We start from the raw sequence: 18069 nt of genomic DNA on the forward strand, positions 1-18069 counted from the left end.
GAGTGTTTGCTCGTGCTGTTGGGGAGGAGTTAAACTAATATGGCACGGGGATGGGAACCTATGCAGGGAGACAGAGGGAAGTAGAATGGGGACAGAAGCAAAAGATAGAATGAAGAAAAGTAAAAGTGGAGGGCAGAGAAATCAAAGGCAAAAAGCAAAAAGGGCCACATTACAGCAAAATGTTAAGGGGGCAAATTGTGTTAAAATTGTGTTAGAAAGACAAGCCTGAAGGCTATGTGCCTCAATGCGAGGAGTATTCGGAATAAGATGGACGAATTAACTGTGCAAATAGCAGTTAACGCGTGTGATATAATTGGCATCACGGAGACATGTCTCCAGGGTGGCCAAGGCTGGGAACTCAACATCCAGGGGTGTTCAACATTCAGGAAGGATAGACAGAAAGGAAAAGGAGGCGGGGTGGCATTGCTGGTTAAAGAGGAAATTAATGCAATAGTAAGAAAGGACATTAGCTTGGATGATGTGGAATCGGTATGGGTGGAGCGACGGAATAGCAAAGGGCAGAAAACTCTAGTGGGAGTTATGTACAGACCACCAAACAGTAGTAGTGAGGTTGGGGACAGCATCAAACAAGAAATTAGGGATGCGTGCAATAAAGGTTCAGCAGTTATCATGGGTGACTTTAATCTACATATTGATTGGGCTAACCAAACTGGTAGCAATGTGGTGGAGGAGGATTTCCTGGAGTGTATTAGGGACGGTTTTCTAGACCAATATGTTGAGGAACCAACTAGGGAGCTGGCCATCCTAGACTGGGTGATGTGTAATGAGAAGGGACTAATTAGCAATCTTGTTGTGCGAGGCCCCTTGGGGAAGAGTGACCATAACATGGTAGAATTCTTTATTAAGATGGAGAGTGACACAGTTAATTCAGAAACTAAGGTCCTGAACTTAAGGAAAGGTAACTTCGATGGTTTGAGGTATGAATTGGCTAGAATAGACTGGCGAATGATACTTAAAGGGTTGACGGTGGATAGACAATGGCAAATATTTAAAGATCACATGGATAAATTTCAGCAATTGTACATCCCTGTCTGGCGTAAAAATAAAATGGGGAAGGTGGCTCAACCGTGGCTAACAAGGGAAATTAAGGATGGTGTTAAATCCAAGGAAGAGGCATATAAATTGGCCAAAAAAAGCAGCAAACCTGAGGACTGGGAGAAATTTAGAATTCAGCAGAGGAGGAAAAAGGGTTTAATTAAGAGGGGGGAAATAGAGTACGAGAGGAAGCTTGCCGGGAACATAAAAACTGACTGCAAAAGCTTCTATAGATACGTGAAGAGAAAAAGATTAGTGAAGACAAACGTAGGTCCCTAGCAGTCAGATTCAGGTGAATATATAATGTTGAACAAAGAAATGGCAAAACAATTCAACAAATACTTTGGTTCTGTCTTCACGAAGGAAGACACAAATAACCTTCCGGAAGTACCAGGGGGCCGAGGGTCTAGTGAGAAGGAGGAACTGAAGGATATCCTTATTAGGTGGGAAATTGTGTTGGGGAAATTGATGGAATTGAAGGCTGATAAATTCCCGGGGCCTGATAGTCTGCATCCCAGAGTACTTAAGGAAGTGGCCCTAGAAATAGCGAATGCATTGGTGATCATTTTCCAACAGTCTATCAACTCTGGATCAGTTCCTATGGAACTGGAGGATAGCTAATGTAACACCACTTTTTGAAAAGGGAGGGAGAGAGAAAGCAGGTAATTATAGACCAGTTAGCCTGACATCAGTGGTGGGGAAAATGTTGGAATCAATTATTAAGGGTGAAAAAGCAGCGCATTTAGAAAGCAGTGACAGGATTGGTCCAAGTCAGCATGGATTTATGAAGGGGAAATCATGCTTGACAAATCTTCTGGAATTTTTTGAGGATGTAACTAGTAGAGTGGACAAGGGAGAACCAGTGGATGTAGTGTATTTGGACTTTCGAAAGGCTTTTGACAAAGTCCCGCACAAGAGATTGGTGTGCAAAATCAAAGCACATGGTACTGGGGGTAATATACTGACATGGATAGAGAACTGGTTGGCAGACAGGAAGCAGAGAGTCGGGATAAACGGATCCTTTTCAGAATGGCAGGCAGTGACTAGTGGGGTGCCGCAGGGCTCAGTGCTGGAACCCCAGCTCTTTACAATATACATTAATGATTTAGATGAAGGAATTGAGTGTAATATCTCCAATTTTGCAGATGACACTAAACTGGGTGGCGGTGTGAGCTGTGAGGGGATCGCTAAGAGGCTGCAGGGTGACTTGGACAGATTAGGTGAGTGGGCAAATGCATGTCAGATGCAGTATAATGTGGATAAATGTGAGGTTATCCACTTTGGGGGCAAAAACACGAAGACAGAATATTATCTGAATGGCGGCAGATTAGGAAAAGGGGAGGTGCAACGAGACCTGGGTGTCATGGTTCATCAGTCATTGAAAGTTGGCATACAGGTACAGCAGGCGGTGAAGAAGACAAATGGCATGTTGGCCTTCATAGCTAAGGGATTTGAGTATAGGAGCAGGGAGGTCTTACTGCAGTTGTACAGGGCCTTGGTGAGGCCTCACCTGGAATATTGTGTTCAGTTTTGGTCTCCTAATCTGAGGAAGGATGTTCTTGCTATTGAGGGAGTGCAGCGAAGGTTCACCAGACTGATTCCCGGAATGGCTGGACTGACATATGAGGAGAGACTGGATCGATTGGGCTTTTATACATTGGAGTTTAGAAGGATGAGAGGGAATCTCATAGAAACATATAAGATTCTGACGGGATGCGACAGGTTAGATGCGGGTAGAATGTTCCCGATGTTGGGGAAATCCAGAACTAGGGGACACAGTCTTAGGATAAGGCTTAGGCCATTTAGGACTGAGATGAGGAGAAACTTCTTCACTCAGAGAGTTGTTAACCTGTGGAATTCCCTGCCGCAGAGAGTTGTTGATGCCAGTTCATTGGATATATTCAAGAGAGAGTTAGATATGGCCCTTACGGCTAAGGGGATCAAGGGGTATGGAGAGAAAGCTAGAAAGGGTACTGAGGGAATGATCAGCCATGATCTTAATGAATGGTGGTGCAGTCTCGAAGGGCCGAATGGCCTACTCCTGCACCTATTTTCTATGTTTCTATTCTCTATCAAATCCCTTTATAATTTCAAACCTCTCAATTAGATTCCCCCTCAACCTTCTCAAGTAAGCTATATAGGCACCAGTACAAAAGCAAAAAGCAACTTACCTCAAAGTTGCATAATCTCCCTTTAAGTAGCAGTTCTGGGGGTTCCGTTGTGCAGCTGGTTCAGCTATGTGTGCTTTGGAAAGAGCGTGCAGTTGAGTGGTGATGTCCAAAATAGCAGGTCGCTGATGGATGTCACGATTTGCCTCATTACCATTTTTGTAGAGAATGCAAACAACAGTCGCACAGCCGACCTGCCCAAAATGGCGGCTGCCACTGGCTGCAACAGAAGTGAGCAGAAGCGAGGCAGCGGCCATTTTTGGGCCTAAACCAGCCTTAACAGCCAGCAGTAAGAGAGGGAAATTCTCAGCACATATCCTTTCAGGACAGGAAAGGACAAAAGGAGTGAAAATTTGAAATAAAAAGCGAGCAACAATCTCCATCCTGAAAGGTAGCACTTGATGGCAATTTCAGGGATGAAGGGAATTCAGAAGCAGTACTTTTAATTCCTCTTTTTTGTTATCTCAACTGAAAGACGAATATGGACAGGCTTCGTGAAAAACTATAGAATTGTTTACAGAGAGGAGAAATACTGCCTTTCAGATTTCATAGAAATAAACCTTTCGAAGTAATGTTGTTTGATATTAGCGCACAAAGCCTTAGGGCTCAATTTTCCCCGAGCCCGTTTCCTAGCATACTTGCCCGAGTTGTGCCGCTTCATTATGTCCAGAAATAAATCTTCATACTTTTCCCGATGCTTGGCCTCTACTCCACAGCTACGCAGCATGGCCAGTCGCCTAGTGGGGTGGAGCCTGCGGTCTGTGCTGGAAAAATGTGCCGGGACATCTGCGCATGTGCAGTGGAAAAAAGTGATGTACCTAACGTCTCTGAAGTGGCCGCGCATTCGCAGTAGCGCTGCCTCCTGATCCGCTGCGGTTAGTAGCCTCGCTGGTTGGTTTATATAATACGTGTTGGTTTAGTTTGTAGAGTGCTACATCGTTTCAGAGTTCCTTTTTTTTTTCCAACTGGGCCCCGATGTCTCGTTTGAACTGGAATCCCAGCCTTTTGAGGGGTTTCTTGTTAAGCTGCATATGTTTTTCCCAACACGTTTTGTTAGATGCATAATCCCATGGTTTTCCTTTATATGGTGGGCTGTTCAATCTCGTTCTTTTTGTAGTTATGTTGTAGCCTTCTGGCTTCAGCCTCCCGGTCTGTTCCTCCGCCTCTAGCCCTGACCAAAGGGCATGCCAGTGCGTTCTCCTGACCCTAGCCCAGGCCGAGTGGTCTCTTCCCTCCCGGTCAGAGGCTTCCCCCCAGCCCTCTCCCTCCCCCCACCTCTCTCTTCCTCCCCCACCTCTCTCTCCCCCTTTCTCTTACCTTTCCTGCTGTTGCTGTCTGGGCATCTGCTGCACTTACCTGCACCGATTTCCTTACCTTCTTTAACTGTCCGCAAGGTTTCCTCGAGTGGCCACATGTTGAGGAGAAATCTCCCTTTCTCCCTAGTGGATCCACTCAAATAATGGATCGACGCTCTTGATGTATGACAGACTCAAAGAGATAGGTTTGAAACGATTTAGTCCGGCAAGTGCAGGGAAAGGTCTGTTCTTAGTTGCCGAAGACAGAACTCTTCAAAAACCCAAAAGTCTCACTGGCCTTTTTACAGATTTAGTGGGCCGATCTATAATGAATCTTTTGAAATGACAGTGATCGAGAACACTATCCGTAACAATAACACAGATGTCTCTACAATCTTTGAAATGACAATTTAACTGCCACAAATAACACAGATGTAAGGCAAAGACAAATAACGGAATTTGTTACCGCATTTGGTTGGTCAAAGAAAACATTCAATTCACAAAGCACAGAAACTTTTGTTAACATGAAAGAGGGGAACTTTGTTCTGTCACAGCACAGCATTATTTGTTAACACATTTGTTAACATGAAAGGCGGGAATTTTAGTTCAGTTAAACATTGGTTTAACCCTTATCATACTGTCTGCTGTGTGAGCTGATTCCCGAGTATTTGGTTCCCCTCTTGACTTGTGCAAGAAACACAGAAAGCTAGCATGCAGGTACAGCAAGCAAAATGGCATGTTGTCCTTTATTGCAAGAGGGTTGGAGTATAAGAGTAACAAAGTCTTGCTACAATTGTACAGGGCCTTGATGAGACCACACCTGGAGCACTGCAGTTTTGGTCTCCTTATCTAAGGAAGGAAATATTTGCCTTGAAGGCGGTACAACAGAGGTTCACAAGACTGATTCCTAGGATGAGAGGACTGTCTTATGATGAGAGATTGTGTAGAATGGGCCTATACTCTCTGGAGTTTAGAAGAGTGAGAGGTGATCTCATTGAAACATACAAGATTCTGAAGGGGATTGACAGGGTAGATGCTGAGAGGTTGTTTCTCCTGGCTGGAGTATCTAGAACTAGGGGGACAGTCTCAGGATAAGGGGTGGGCTATTTAAGGCAGAGATGAGGAGGAATTTCTTCACTCAGAGAATTGTGAATCTTTGGAATTCTCTGCCCCTGATGGATGTTGATGATGATATATTAAAGGCTAAGATAGATAGATTTCTGGAGTCTAGGAGAATCAAGGGATATGGAGATCAGATAGGAAAGTGGAGTTGAGGTAGATGATCAATCATGATCTTATTGAATGGCGGAGCAGGCTCGAATGGGCTGATGACCTACTCCTGCTACTAGTTCTTATGTAAGGCTCTAGTTATGCTGGAGTTATACTGGAGTTACCAGTCTTTGTGGAATTATACTGTTGACTGCACACTGCTACAGGGTCAGCGTGCTTGGACAAATGCACGGAGCTCTACTCACCCAGCAGGTTATTTTTGACATTAGGGGAGACTGGGTGGGAGACTCCACTTTTTCTTAACATTAAAAACATTGAAAAATAAATTAAAAAGTCCCCAGAAAGTCCAGTCAACTACCGGGTACATTCAGGTTCCAGCCTGGCTAGTACTTTAAATGTCATGTTTAAGAGAGAGGTCCACATGTTCCTGGATATAAACTAAGTTAAGGAAAAACACTAACGAGAAATGCATACTGTGATAGAATACGGCCAAAGGTTGGGGAAAAGAGGCAGCATACAAAAGACCATTTAATTAAAAAAGATAATCTGACACCAAGTTTAAAACTAAACAAAGATATTACTCCAACACACTTCAAATCCAGATGCACAGGATTCCTCAGTAGCGACAGGTACTCAATGAGGCCTCATATCAAAACTATATTGTGGTCTTATGAACCATTTAGTTAAACCAACTCCTGCCTTCTAAGGGATGGGGGGTGGGGGGGTGGGGGGAGGGTTTACAATTTATGCCGAAATCGAAGTTAAATGTCAGAATAAACCAGTGACTAATTCCAAACTGCCATATATGCCAGAATTTACTTTGCTGGCAAATACACTTAAGTTGTACATGGTATAAATCTTGAACTTCTCTGAAAGATTCTTTCCGTATCTTATCACTGAATTCCCACAATCGACATAGTTTTCAATATAGTATTTTACAGAAAATCAAATCAAAGGAATAACAGGAGATTATGTTGTCTTTGTTTCATGTCTGATTCTAAAGTAATTGCCATACGTCTCTTGAGTTTAAAATAGTTGACCAATGGGAGCAACAGAACAGTTTTGGATCTGGCAAATTGCGACATACAGAAATGCTGCTTTTGGAGCTTACTAACATTCTGTGGCAGTGTGTATTAGCTTTTCTGTGGTAGATTATTTCCCTGGTGATAGAAGACGGCAAAAAGTTGGGGAAAAGAGGCAGCATACAAAAGACCATTTAATTCAAAAAGATAATCTGACACCAAGTTTAAAACTAAACAAAGATATTACTCCACCACACTTCAAATCCAAGTGTACAGGATTCCTCAGTAGTGACAGGTACTCAATGATGTGATGGAGTGGGCATTGTGTGGCATGCTCCATTAGTTAGATGTTTTCTCTCACACTTCAGCTTGAAAAGATTTTGCATCGCAAATTGCTGGAAGTGCAAGTTGATAATGGTGTGGCAAGATCAAGGCATCTGGGATCTTGGGGAACGATACGACCAATAGTCTGGCTCCTTAACCAATCAGATTTAAGGATTGAGAAAGATACAGAGGAATGATGAAAATGGAAATAGGGTGATTAGAGCCAAAATTAAATAAGTAAAGAGAAATTTTTAAAAAACTTGCATTTATATAGGGCCTTTCACGAACACCGGATGTCTCAAAGCGCTTTACAGCCAATCAAGTACTTTTGGAGTGTAATCACTGTTGTAATGCAGGAAATAATAAAGGCCAGAATTTTAATTTGGAGGCAGGCAGGGAGAAGAGGGCAGGAATGCAGTCAGGAAACCCAAAGAATGGGTTTCCCTCAGGCCTTGCCAAATTTAATGTAGAGAGGAGGGAAGTATTGGGGAGGTGGGAAGGCCGGGATCGTGCAGGGGGGCTGTCGGAAACTGGGGATCGCCGGAGGGCTTCAAAAGGCTGGAGACCATCGGAGGGGGTCGGAAGACTGGAGATTATCAAGGGTGGAGAGGTCCGAAGGTTGGAGATCATTGAACAAGTTTGGAAGGAGGGAGGGGGTTGGAAGGCTGGAGTTTCGAGGGGAGGGGGTCGAGGACCCATGATCGGAGGCATATGGGGGGATCTGAGGCCAGAGGGGATTCGTTGATTGAGTGGATCGGGGGTGGGATGGCCGGAAGGCCTGGGTTGGAAGGCCGGAGGAGGGATCGGAGATTGGAAGCCTTGTGGGGGGGGGGAACGGATGCCTCAGAAGGGAGGGCAGGGGAGATTGGAAGGATCGGGGGTGGGGGGGGGGGGGATCCGATCACGGTGGGTTAGTGAGGCAGGAACACTGGATCCAGCAGGTAACAGGAAAGGCACATAGCTCCTGGATCCAGCAGGTAACTGGAAAGGCACGTACCTCCTGGATCCAGCAGTCCTCGCCATCCTGCAGCTGGTAGGTTTCCTGGGAAACCTGGCTCGTCAGAGTTACATTTAAAATGAAGCTTCAAAATGGCATATGCAGTCTCATTAGAATACTTAAAGTGTCAACCCACCCTCTGCAAGCGGGTTGGCCGCAATCCTGCCCCCCCACAACCCCCTGTCCCACCTCCGCTAAAACTGGAAGTGGGCAGGGTGGAGGTGGATTGAGGTCGGGATTCAAATTTTTAAAACTTTAACCTCCCACCCAACCCTAACCCATGTGTTTTATTAGATTAAAGTTCCTTGCAAAGAGAGGTTAAGAAAGATTGGATTAAGAGAGAGAGAAAAGAGACAGAAAGAAAAAGTAAGAAAGAATTGAAAACATTTAAATTTTAAATTTTAAACATTTCTAAGAACAATTCATTGCCTACAAGAATGCAACTCCACAGTTTCAATTGTTCTCTTTCTGGGCCGGAGAGCTTGCAGGAAAATAAATTCTGTCATTAAAAGCATCTGCCCTTACGCTGTTAATTTCCAGCCCTAACCTTCTGCAGTGAGTTTAATTCATATGTAATGAGCAAATGCAGCAATTTCTTGACACTCACGGGGAGATTGACAACAAGCTGCTGCTTTAATGAGGCTAATGATGGAGAGGCACAAATCGTCCAGCCATTTGTGGCGATTCACAACTCCTGGGGTATCTGTTCCTTGCCACACATTGCTGACCGATTTGCACACCAATAACAGCATGAGCAACAAACTCATTGTTATTTTGTCAGAAAATTGTGGCTCATTAACTGGCTAATTTGTAGCGACAAAGCTATTTACTATTTCATACAAATGCCAATGTGACCTTACTATTTTTGGTATTTTTGTAAGTGGGTGTATACGAGAAAAATACAGGGAAATTATCAAACATACAAGAAAAAAACACATACTGTACCCATGAAACATTTTGATTTCCCACACCACCCTCCTTAGGGCCTCTCTGACTGAGACTTTCAATTTAGTGCGAATTATAGTGCTGAATTATGGGTAGTTTGGTGTTATGAACTCATGTCCATTGGGATGTAAACTGAGACTATTTCAACTCATTTTATTTATGAGCCATCAGAGAAAAAGGAATTTCATCCCGTCCGTCTGGGTTAGATTTGAACCGAAGACACAGAAGTTAAAAGGACAACTCACCAAACCATTCACTCTTTCCTTTCTAAATGATCTTATCCGGAGATTTCCCAATCTTAGCTCCACTGAGACAATCTGCCTCCAGATAAAGTAACTTTGTTTTAAATTAAACATTAAAAACTCTCCTGTTAAATGGGGGAAGATATGTTACAAAATGTTATTGAATATTGTTGTCAAACTTTCATAAAACTAAAAACAGGAGCTGCAATTTCTATTCGACAAACAGAATCACACATCATGGCAGCATATAATAAAAGTTTCCAAAGTATCCTTCCTCTTTAAGGACATTATTGTGGTGCTGTTGCTTTTGAATTGTTTTTCAAGGCACTTCTTACTAATTTGCTTTGGAACAAAGAGAGTTAAAATGGGATCTGTTTGAAGTATTCTAACAGATTATGAGAGGTTTTGAGCAAGTAAATCAGAAAAAATATTTCCTGGTCGTTCTATTTCTGTGTGTTTTTCTTCCCCCTTCCCCTTGTTCTGTTCTTTTTTAAACACTGCTCATCGGTAACATCTTTGAGTCTTGACAATGAGTCCACATACCCGAAACGTTGACACAACAGAACCATCGACTTGTCTGTTCTCTCCACAGATGCTGCCTTAACTGTCGAGTGTTTTAAGCATTTCTGTTTTAGTTTAAGTGAAGCATTCCCTTGATTGTACGCCAGCAAAAATTGAGCACTGTCCAATGTTACCCAACTGAATTTAACTCAGAGTATCAGATTACTTTTAATTTCTGCTCATTCCCAAGCATGATTTTGTTGGCCAATCAACTGTTTAGAGGGAAATAAAACTGTTTCATTTTCTTTAAATATTTCATGACTCTTTTATATCAAAGATTATATTGATATTTTAAAATTAATATGGTACCATGTAATCTAAACACTAATACAGAATGCAGGTCATTCAGTAATACACCACAGAGTACGGGTTTGAACAAGACTTTTTCTACTAATATAATGTTTGGCAAATTAACATATCACTGAAACAGGTCAAGAACACATCCACACTTACAGATTCACAGTTATTTGCTGCAGTTGTCTTTGGTATATTATGACGGTGATGATGATGATTCCCTCAATTCTCCCCTAGGTAACCAATCAGTTATCACTTCTTAAGGGCTTTAGCATAGCTTGTTATTTAGTCATAGTCTCAGTGGATTAGTTCAGAGACCTGGGCCATTCAAAACCCCAGACAACAAGAACTGCTGGCAGAACTAAGCCTGACATCAACAAGCAAAGTTATACAATTGTGGCTATGCCTAAAGCTGGAGACATTTATGAAGAATAGAGACATTTATAAAGTATTAGACTAGTTTTACATGACAGTTCACCAAAAGCTCATACATCAATCATTTACAATCCATATAATAGTGGGGAGATCAATCAGCATCGAACAGCTCATATGGTTCTAATTTATACTGCAAGCATACGTAGATGGCACACTCTACTCCCTGAAGTTTCTAATTCAAAACAGCATTGTAAAATGTTACCTTTGTCCGCATTTATATCAAGTCTGGCATCACCAATTAGCAAAAGCAGTGTATTTAGGGGCAGCCCAGATTAAAATAGCAACCATGGAACTGAATGAAAGGGAAAAAATTTACTAAAAAGGATGAAACAAATGTATTGTAGGGCATACCATGAACAATTAATCAGGATAAATATTTTAATGAATTCTATCATGTTAAAATGAGTGCTATTTTCAACAAAATTAAGCCAAGAAATTTCATTTTCAAAACCAGCCAAAGACTGTATCATAGAATCATAGAATTATAGAAGTTTACAGCACGGAAGGAGGCCATTTCGGCCCAACATGTCCATGCTAGCCAACAAGAGGCTATCCAGCCTAATCCCACTTTCCAGCTCTAGGTCTATAACCCTGCAAGTTACAGCATTTCAGTTGCACATCCAAGTACTTTTTAAATGTGGCGAGTGTGTCTGCATCTACCACCCTTTCAGGCATTGAGTTCCAGACCCCCACCACCCTCTGCGTGAAGACATTTCCCCTCAATCACCTCTAAACCTTCTTCTAATTACTTTAAATTCATGCCCCCTGGTTGTTGACCACTCTGCTAAGGGAAATAGGCCCATTCTATCCACCATATCGAGGCCCTTCCTAATTTTATACACCTCAATGAGGTCTCCCCTCAGCCGCCTCTGTTCCAAGGAAAACAAACCCAGCCTATCCAATCTGTCGTCATAGCTAAGATTTTCCACTTTCGCCAACATCCTCGTAAATCTCTTCTGTACCCTTTCCAGTGCAATCACGGTCCTTCCTGTAATGCGGTGACCAGAATTGCATGCAGTACTCCAGCTGTGGCCTAACCAGTGTTTTATACAGTTCAAGCATCTTATATTCTATGCCTTGGCTAATAAAGGCAAGCATTCCGTATGCCTTCTTAACCACCTTATCTACCTGGCCTGCTACCTTCAGGGATCTGTGGAAAACACTCCAAGGTCCCTTTGTTCCTCTACACTTCTCAGTGTCCTACCATTTAATGTGTATTCCCTTTCCTTGTTAGCCCTCCCCAAATGCATTACCTCACACTTCTCTGGATTAAATTTCATTTGCCACTGCTCTGCCCACCTGACCAGTTGATTGATATCGTCCGGCAGTCCGCAGCTTTCTTCTTCATTATCAACCACAGAGCGTATTTTAGTATCATCTGCAAATTTCTTAATCATACTCCCTATATTCAAGACTCATCATCATAGGCGGTCCCTCGAACGAGGACGACTTGCTTCCATGAGTTCACGTGTGTTGCGATGAAAGACCCGATGTTCCAGTCCAATTGAGGGGGTGGAAGATGCCTGTGCGTGAATTTTTTTTTAACGTGTGGTGACCGTTGCACACCAGCCACCACATGGGCTTGACAAAGCTAGGCCTTTATCCAGTGGCAAGGGTAAACCAAGACGACTGGAGACCTGCTCTGCTGCACGGACCGAGCGCGCACACATATCGCAGTGTGGGTTAGCCCATGCTACCCCTGAGCCTTCGGCTCTTCTGCGCCCCGTACCCTCATCTGTCACACCTCCGCCACGATCTCTCACCGCTCCTCCGCCATAAACTTTCACAACATCTCGCCACAAACACTCGCTGCTCATCTAGCGCCTTTAACATAGTAAAACTTCCCAAGGCGCTTCAACAGCAGTATTACAAAATAAAACAGATAAATTTGACACCAAACCACAAAAGAAGAAATTAAGGCAGATGACCAAAAGCTTGTTTAAAGAGGTAGATTTTAAGGAGCGTCTTAAAGGAGGAAAGAGAGGTAGAGAGGCGGAGAGGATTAGGGAGGGTGTTCCAGAGCTTAGGGCCCAAAGAGCTGAAGGCATGGCCAGTGATGGTTGAGCAGTTATAATGAGGGATGTTCAAGAGGGAAGAATTTGTGGGTTAATTTGAGTGCAGACATCTTGTGGGGTTGTAAGGCTGAAAATGGTTACAGAGATAGGAAGGGGAAAGGCCATGGAGTGATTTATAAACAAGAACAAGCCGATTTTAGTACCATCTGCAAACTTCTTAATCATACCTACTATATTCAAGTCTAGATCATTGATATATATCACAAAAAGTAAGGGAACTACTTCTGAGCCTTGAGGAATCTCACTGGAAACATCCTTCCAATCACAAAAACACCCATTAACCATTACCCTTTGCTTCTTGCCTCTGAGCCAATTTTGGATCCAACTTGCCACTTTACCCTGGATCCCATAAGCTTTTACTTTCATGACCAGTCTGCCATGTGGGACCTTATCAAAAACATTGCTAAAATCCAAATACAGTACATCATACCCTCATCGACACTCCTGGTTATCTCCTTGAAAAATTCAATCAGGTTAGTCACACACGACCTTCCCTTAACAAATCCGTGCTGACTGTCCCTGATTAATTCGTGTCTTTCTAAATATAGATTTATCCTGTTCTTCAGGATTTTTTCCAATAATTTTCCCACCACTGAAGTTAGGCTGACTGGCCTGTAATTACTCGGTCTATCCCTTTCTCCCTTCTTAAACAAAGGTACCACATTAGCAGTCCTCCAGTCCTCTGACATCATACCTGAAGCCAGAGAGAATTGGAAAATGATGGTCAAAGCCTCTGCTATTTCCTCTTTTGCTTCGCTTAACAGCCTGGGATACATTTTATCCGGGCCTGAGGACTTATTCACTTTCAAAGCTGCTAAACCCTTTAATACCTCCTCTCTCACTATGTTTATTTCATCTAATATTTCACACTCCTCCTCCTCAATAGCAGTTTCTGCATCGCCCCTCTCTTTTGTGAAAACAGACGCAAAGTATTCATTAAGAACCAAACCCACATCTTCCGCCTCCACACACAGATTACTCTCATGGTCTCTAATAGGCCCTATCCTTTCTTTAGTTATCCTCTTGCTCTTGTATCAATGGTAGGCCCAAATTAACAGGTCAATCATCAGGTGGCAAGATTTTTTTAAATTAATTTAGAAATCATTTTTGAAGAAACCAAGCTGAATGGAAATGGTGCCTTATCCTGCAGCATTTCAATGCAACAAGAACTTGCATTTATATAGAGTCCTTATCGTAGTAAAACATCCCAAGCCAGAGATGCTATCCTCATGAAAAATGTTTGGGAAAGATTCTTTCTGCTTCTTTATAAATGCACAATCCAGTGACATAAATCTTATTGAAAAATATCACCTCTCTCCCCTGCTCAAAAAAGAAGAGGTTTGCCAATTACCTCTTATAAAGCCAGTCTTGCTTTAAAAGCTTCCAATAACTATTTAGCATAGGAAGATACATATATTGAACCTTGCAGTGTCTATTCCAGATGAATGTAGTGTTATCAGGATCTCTTTTGCAATCCTCAGAATCGCGAGTATTAATAAAATAGCACTCATTTTAGTAAGATAGAATTCTTTAAAAGATTTATCCTGAGTAATTGTCCATGGTGTGCCCTACAATCATGTTAATAAAATAGTTTTCACCCCTTTGTAAGTTGCTGCTTTTCTTTTTCTTCAGTTCCTTGGTTGATATTTTAACCTGGGCTGGCCCTAAATACATTGCTTTTTAACAATTGGTGATACTAGATTCAATATTGGTCATCATAATTTGATGGCATTACATAACTATGGTAAGGTTAATTAATTATTCAAGAATATAGCACTAACTGTTACGAGGGATTGAAATCTAACATTACATTGGAAACTAATATGAGGAAAATTAAGGTTGAATAGGCTTTATTGAAGTGAACATTCAAATGATGCATTGCTACGTTCACAATGTTGGCTCCAAGCACACAAATATGGTTTGAGTTCAATTACTTTACATTTAAGCATTCTGTGTGGATAATTGCCAGCTTTTTACTTTACTATAATAATAACATGGAAGGAAAGAGGAAATTAATTGGCGTTTACCCAACTATTTGATCTTTGCTTGATTACTATATGGCAAAGCACTGAAGTTAAATTATAGATTAATACTACTATTTTATGAACCAACCTAGACTATGAGATAACAAAATCAAAATATGATGTACTTTAAACTTAAGTGTCAGATTTTCAAAGCAAAACCACAGTTTTCTAGAAAAATATCTGAAGTAATATTTGATCAGCACAAAGTGCAGATATGGCTCAATACTTTCGTTCATGTTTCACCGTGTCTCACTGTAAACTTTCAAGTTGTGATAAGGCCGTAATAAACACTAAGGGGGCGAAATTCGGTAGTGCCCCGGTGCTAACTTTTGAAATCTGGAAAAATTAGCGCCAGGCGCTAATTATTCTCAGCTTTCTCTAAATTGTGTGTTTGCATACCAGGAAGCAAGTGGGGCACTAAATCAAGTTCTACCACTTCCGTTGGAGTGCTAAACCATGCCCCAGGGGGGGTAATGGTGCAGTGCTGTATAATATCTGGTGCAGCATGTTGGGATCTGAGGCTCCTTCCCTCCCTTAAAGGGAAGGGCCATCACAGCAGGCTCTGCATTGCAATGAGTTAGCTCATCGCTGGCGGCAGCCAGGATCCAGACCGATCAGCCACAAGCACTCTTGCAGAGTGCCAAGCTGATCGGTCACAGCTGAAGAAAATTTGGAAAAATTGCCAGTTTGGATTTGCACAATTTTTTAATTTCCTGCACCAACATCCCCTTTAACTTGCACCCCTCAAGCTCCTGGTCTCCCAAACAATGCTTCCTGCAGCTGTCGGTATTGTCGCCCGGCAATGCTGTAGGGGGCGAAACCGAAGTTCGGATCCAGAGCTCTACAAGGGCGATGTACAAGCTGATGATGTCATGATCTCCAGACGCAGGAGATCATGATGCTAGGGGTTACCACCACCGCAAGTCTCGCGGGGAACTTAGCAGGAGTCGTTTCTTTCTCCGCGCCCGGTCAGTAAGTCATTCGCACCCCGTTATCGCCTCTAGGGAGGCGATAACGGGAGGCGCAAAGGAGACCAATTCTAGGCCTAAGGCCCCAAAAATCCATGGAGTGGCACACCTCTGCTGGAATGAGCCTGTCCCTGACCAACTCCACCATTGACCCCACCAAAATTGGCACGGACAGAGCGATATCCCATAATTTCCATACATTTTCCAGGGTGCTGGTATGTCTATAGTGCTCTCCCCTCCTCCCACCCTTTTCCCCACTGAAGTGGCTGGAATATCAGGCAGAAGAATCCCGGGCCAGGAGAGAAGGGTGCCAGCAGCCCCCCCTCCCGCCATAAGGAAGCTCAAACTGCTGCTGCGGTCCCCATACAAATGTAGACCTCACACCCATTTAATTGGTCAGACACTGTGCCTGGTCTCAGTCATAAGAAGGCCAGGTCAAACCAGGTTCCAGCTTTGTTTCTACATAGTTGGTAAGCTCCCACCAACGTTGCTACAAGATTCTGTTGAAAACACTGTCGATTTTCAGTGTTTCATTATTTTTAAGACAATTTCTTAGAATGATGAGGTATCAACTAGTGATTATCTTCCTTCGAACTAAGTGAACTTGCTGAAGTTTTGGCAATTAGATAACTGATGAGGCAGATCTACAGGACTCCAGGGTACAGGCTGCCTGGCTAACTAATGGAATGGGTTGTGGAAGGGCTGACCTGTCCTTGGCAGCTGGGATTCATCCTGGAAGGCTCGAGATTGCCCTACAAGTTAAAACTTGAATGGTTAGGGTGGTCCTAACAGGTCAAAAGCAGTAAGCTTACAGTGCTTCATATAGATATGCTGTGCAATTGTACACAGTTGAACTCTAACAGTACCTCTATTCACATTTGGAATTTCTTGACTCTGCCAACCTGTACCTAAGCTTTCTGGATTTAGCTAAGTCGGGTGTGTCCCGATGGGGAGAATGTGTGCAATCCATATAAGACAAACAGGAATTGTAAATTAACTTGTTACAAACTATGATTGGTTTTCACACCGAGATGTAGTTATTTTTCACTTAATAAATTGCAGAAGGGGCTTATGGGAGGAATATAACAAAATGCAGAGACACATCAAAAGTGTGATCAGGGGCATAAAGAGATCAGATTAAAGAATAGTATCTGAGGCTAAGCATACCTGTAAAAAAAATGTATTTACTACCACAACAGCAAGAGAGCAGTCAGAGAAGTGACAACCATAAAAGACACAAAGTGACTAAAGACTGCCAATTAGAATCAAATGGTAAATATTAGATACATAGAATTAAGTAGAATTACGATGAATGTACAGCATAGAAACAGGCCATTCAGCCCAACCTGTCCATGCTGGCATTTATGCTCCACTCGAGCCTCCTCTCATTCTTCCTCATCTAATTCTATCAGCATAACCCTCTATTCCCTTTCTTCCTCACATGCTTATCCAGCTTCCCTGAAATGCATCTATAACAATCGCCTGTGGTAGCAAGTTTCACATTCTTATCACTCTTTGGAAAGAAGTTCCCTATTTGATTTCTTGGTGGCTGTCTTATAGTGATGGCCTCTAGTTTTGCTCTTCTCAGAAGTGAAAACACACTCTCTGGCCCAAGTTTTGGGCAGTGCATACAACGGCGCAGCCCCGACCTGGGGCTCCGAGGATCAGGCTGCACCTCCCTCATCCAGCTCCTGCTCTGGCTCCAGCTTCCTCCCCTGTTCAGTTGGCTCTCTCAACACCCCACCCCACCCCAACTCCCGCTCCGCTCTCCCCTGGACCCCCCTCCGCCCCGCTCCTGCTCTGCTCCCCACCGGACCCGACCCTCCCACCCCCCCCCCGCCCCCTCAGCTCCGGCTTTCCCCGGCCACCTACCTTTAACTCGGGCCCGCCCTGCCCGGCATCTTGCTGGGGGCGGGCCCCGCCCGAAGTCTTGGGCCCAGCTTCTTCACGTCCGCCTTCTCCCTCTCCTCTCCCCCTCCCTCCCTCCCTCCCTCTCTTCCCTCTTCCTCCCTCTCCTCCTCCCTCCCTCCTTCTCCTCCTCTCTCCCTCCCTCCCTCTCCTCCTGCTCCCTCCCTCCCTCCCTCTCCCTCCCTCCCTCTCCTCCTCCCTCCCTCTCCTCCTCCCTCCCTCAATCCCTCTCCTCCTCCCTCCCTCCCTCTCCTCCTCCCTCCCTCCCTCCCTCTCCTCCTCCTCCCTCCCTCCCTCCCTTTCCTCTCCCCTTCTCACCCTCACTCCCTCTCCTCTCCCCTTCCCTCCCTCCCTCACTCCCTCCCTCTCCCCTTCCCTCCCTCACTCCCTCTCCTCTCCCCTTCCCTGCCACCCTCTCCCCTTCCGTCCGTCCCTCCCTCTCCTCAAACCCTCCCTCCCCCTCTCCCCTCCCTCCCTCACCCCTCTCACCCTCCCTCCCTCTACCCACTCTCCCTCTCCCCTCTC

General features: G+C 43.8%; 1 protein-coding gene and 1 long non-coding RNA gene across 4 annotated transcripts in view; one reads left to right on the forward strand and one right to left on the reverse strand.

Annotated features, from left to right (window-relative positions):
- The window catches only part of LOC139259907 (collagen alpha-2(V) chain-like), a 516763-nt gene extending 512772 nt beyond the window's left edge, over positions 1–3991 (reverse strand). The window contains exon 1 of one of the 3 annotated variants that reach the window (XM_070875841.1): positions 3867–3991. In XM_070875841.1, coding sequence (XP_070731942.1) covers positions 3867–3951 — 85 coding nt within the window. In that variant the 5' untranslated portion in view covers positions 3952–3991. The remainder of the gene's footprint in view (positions 1–3866) is intronic. The other 2 variants (XM_070875843.1, XM_070875842.1) reach the window with 2 other exon arrangements.
- A 38-nt stretch (positions 3992–4029) lies between these two features.
- The window catches only part of LOC139259909 (uncharacterized), a 52581-nt gene continuing 38541 nt past the window's right edge, over positions 4030–18069 (forward strand). Inside the window, exon 1 of the long non-coding RNA XR_011592678.1 lies at positions 4030–4099. This is a non-coding gene — a long non-coding RNA (uncharacterized lncRNA). The remainder of the gene's footprint in view (positions 4100–18069) is intronic.

The sequence above is a fragment of the Pristiophorus japonicus genome, chromosome 3 (genome assembly GCF_044704955.1).
Source record: "Pristiophorus japonicus isolate sPriJap1 chromosome 3, sPriJap1.hap1, whole genome shotgun sequence".
NCBI classification, from domain to species: Eukaryota; Metazoa; Chordata; class Chondrichthyes; family Pristiophoridae; genus Pristiophorus; species Pristiophorus japonicus.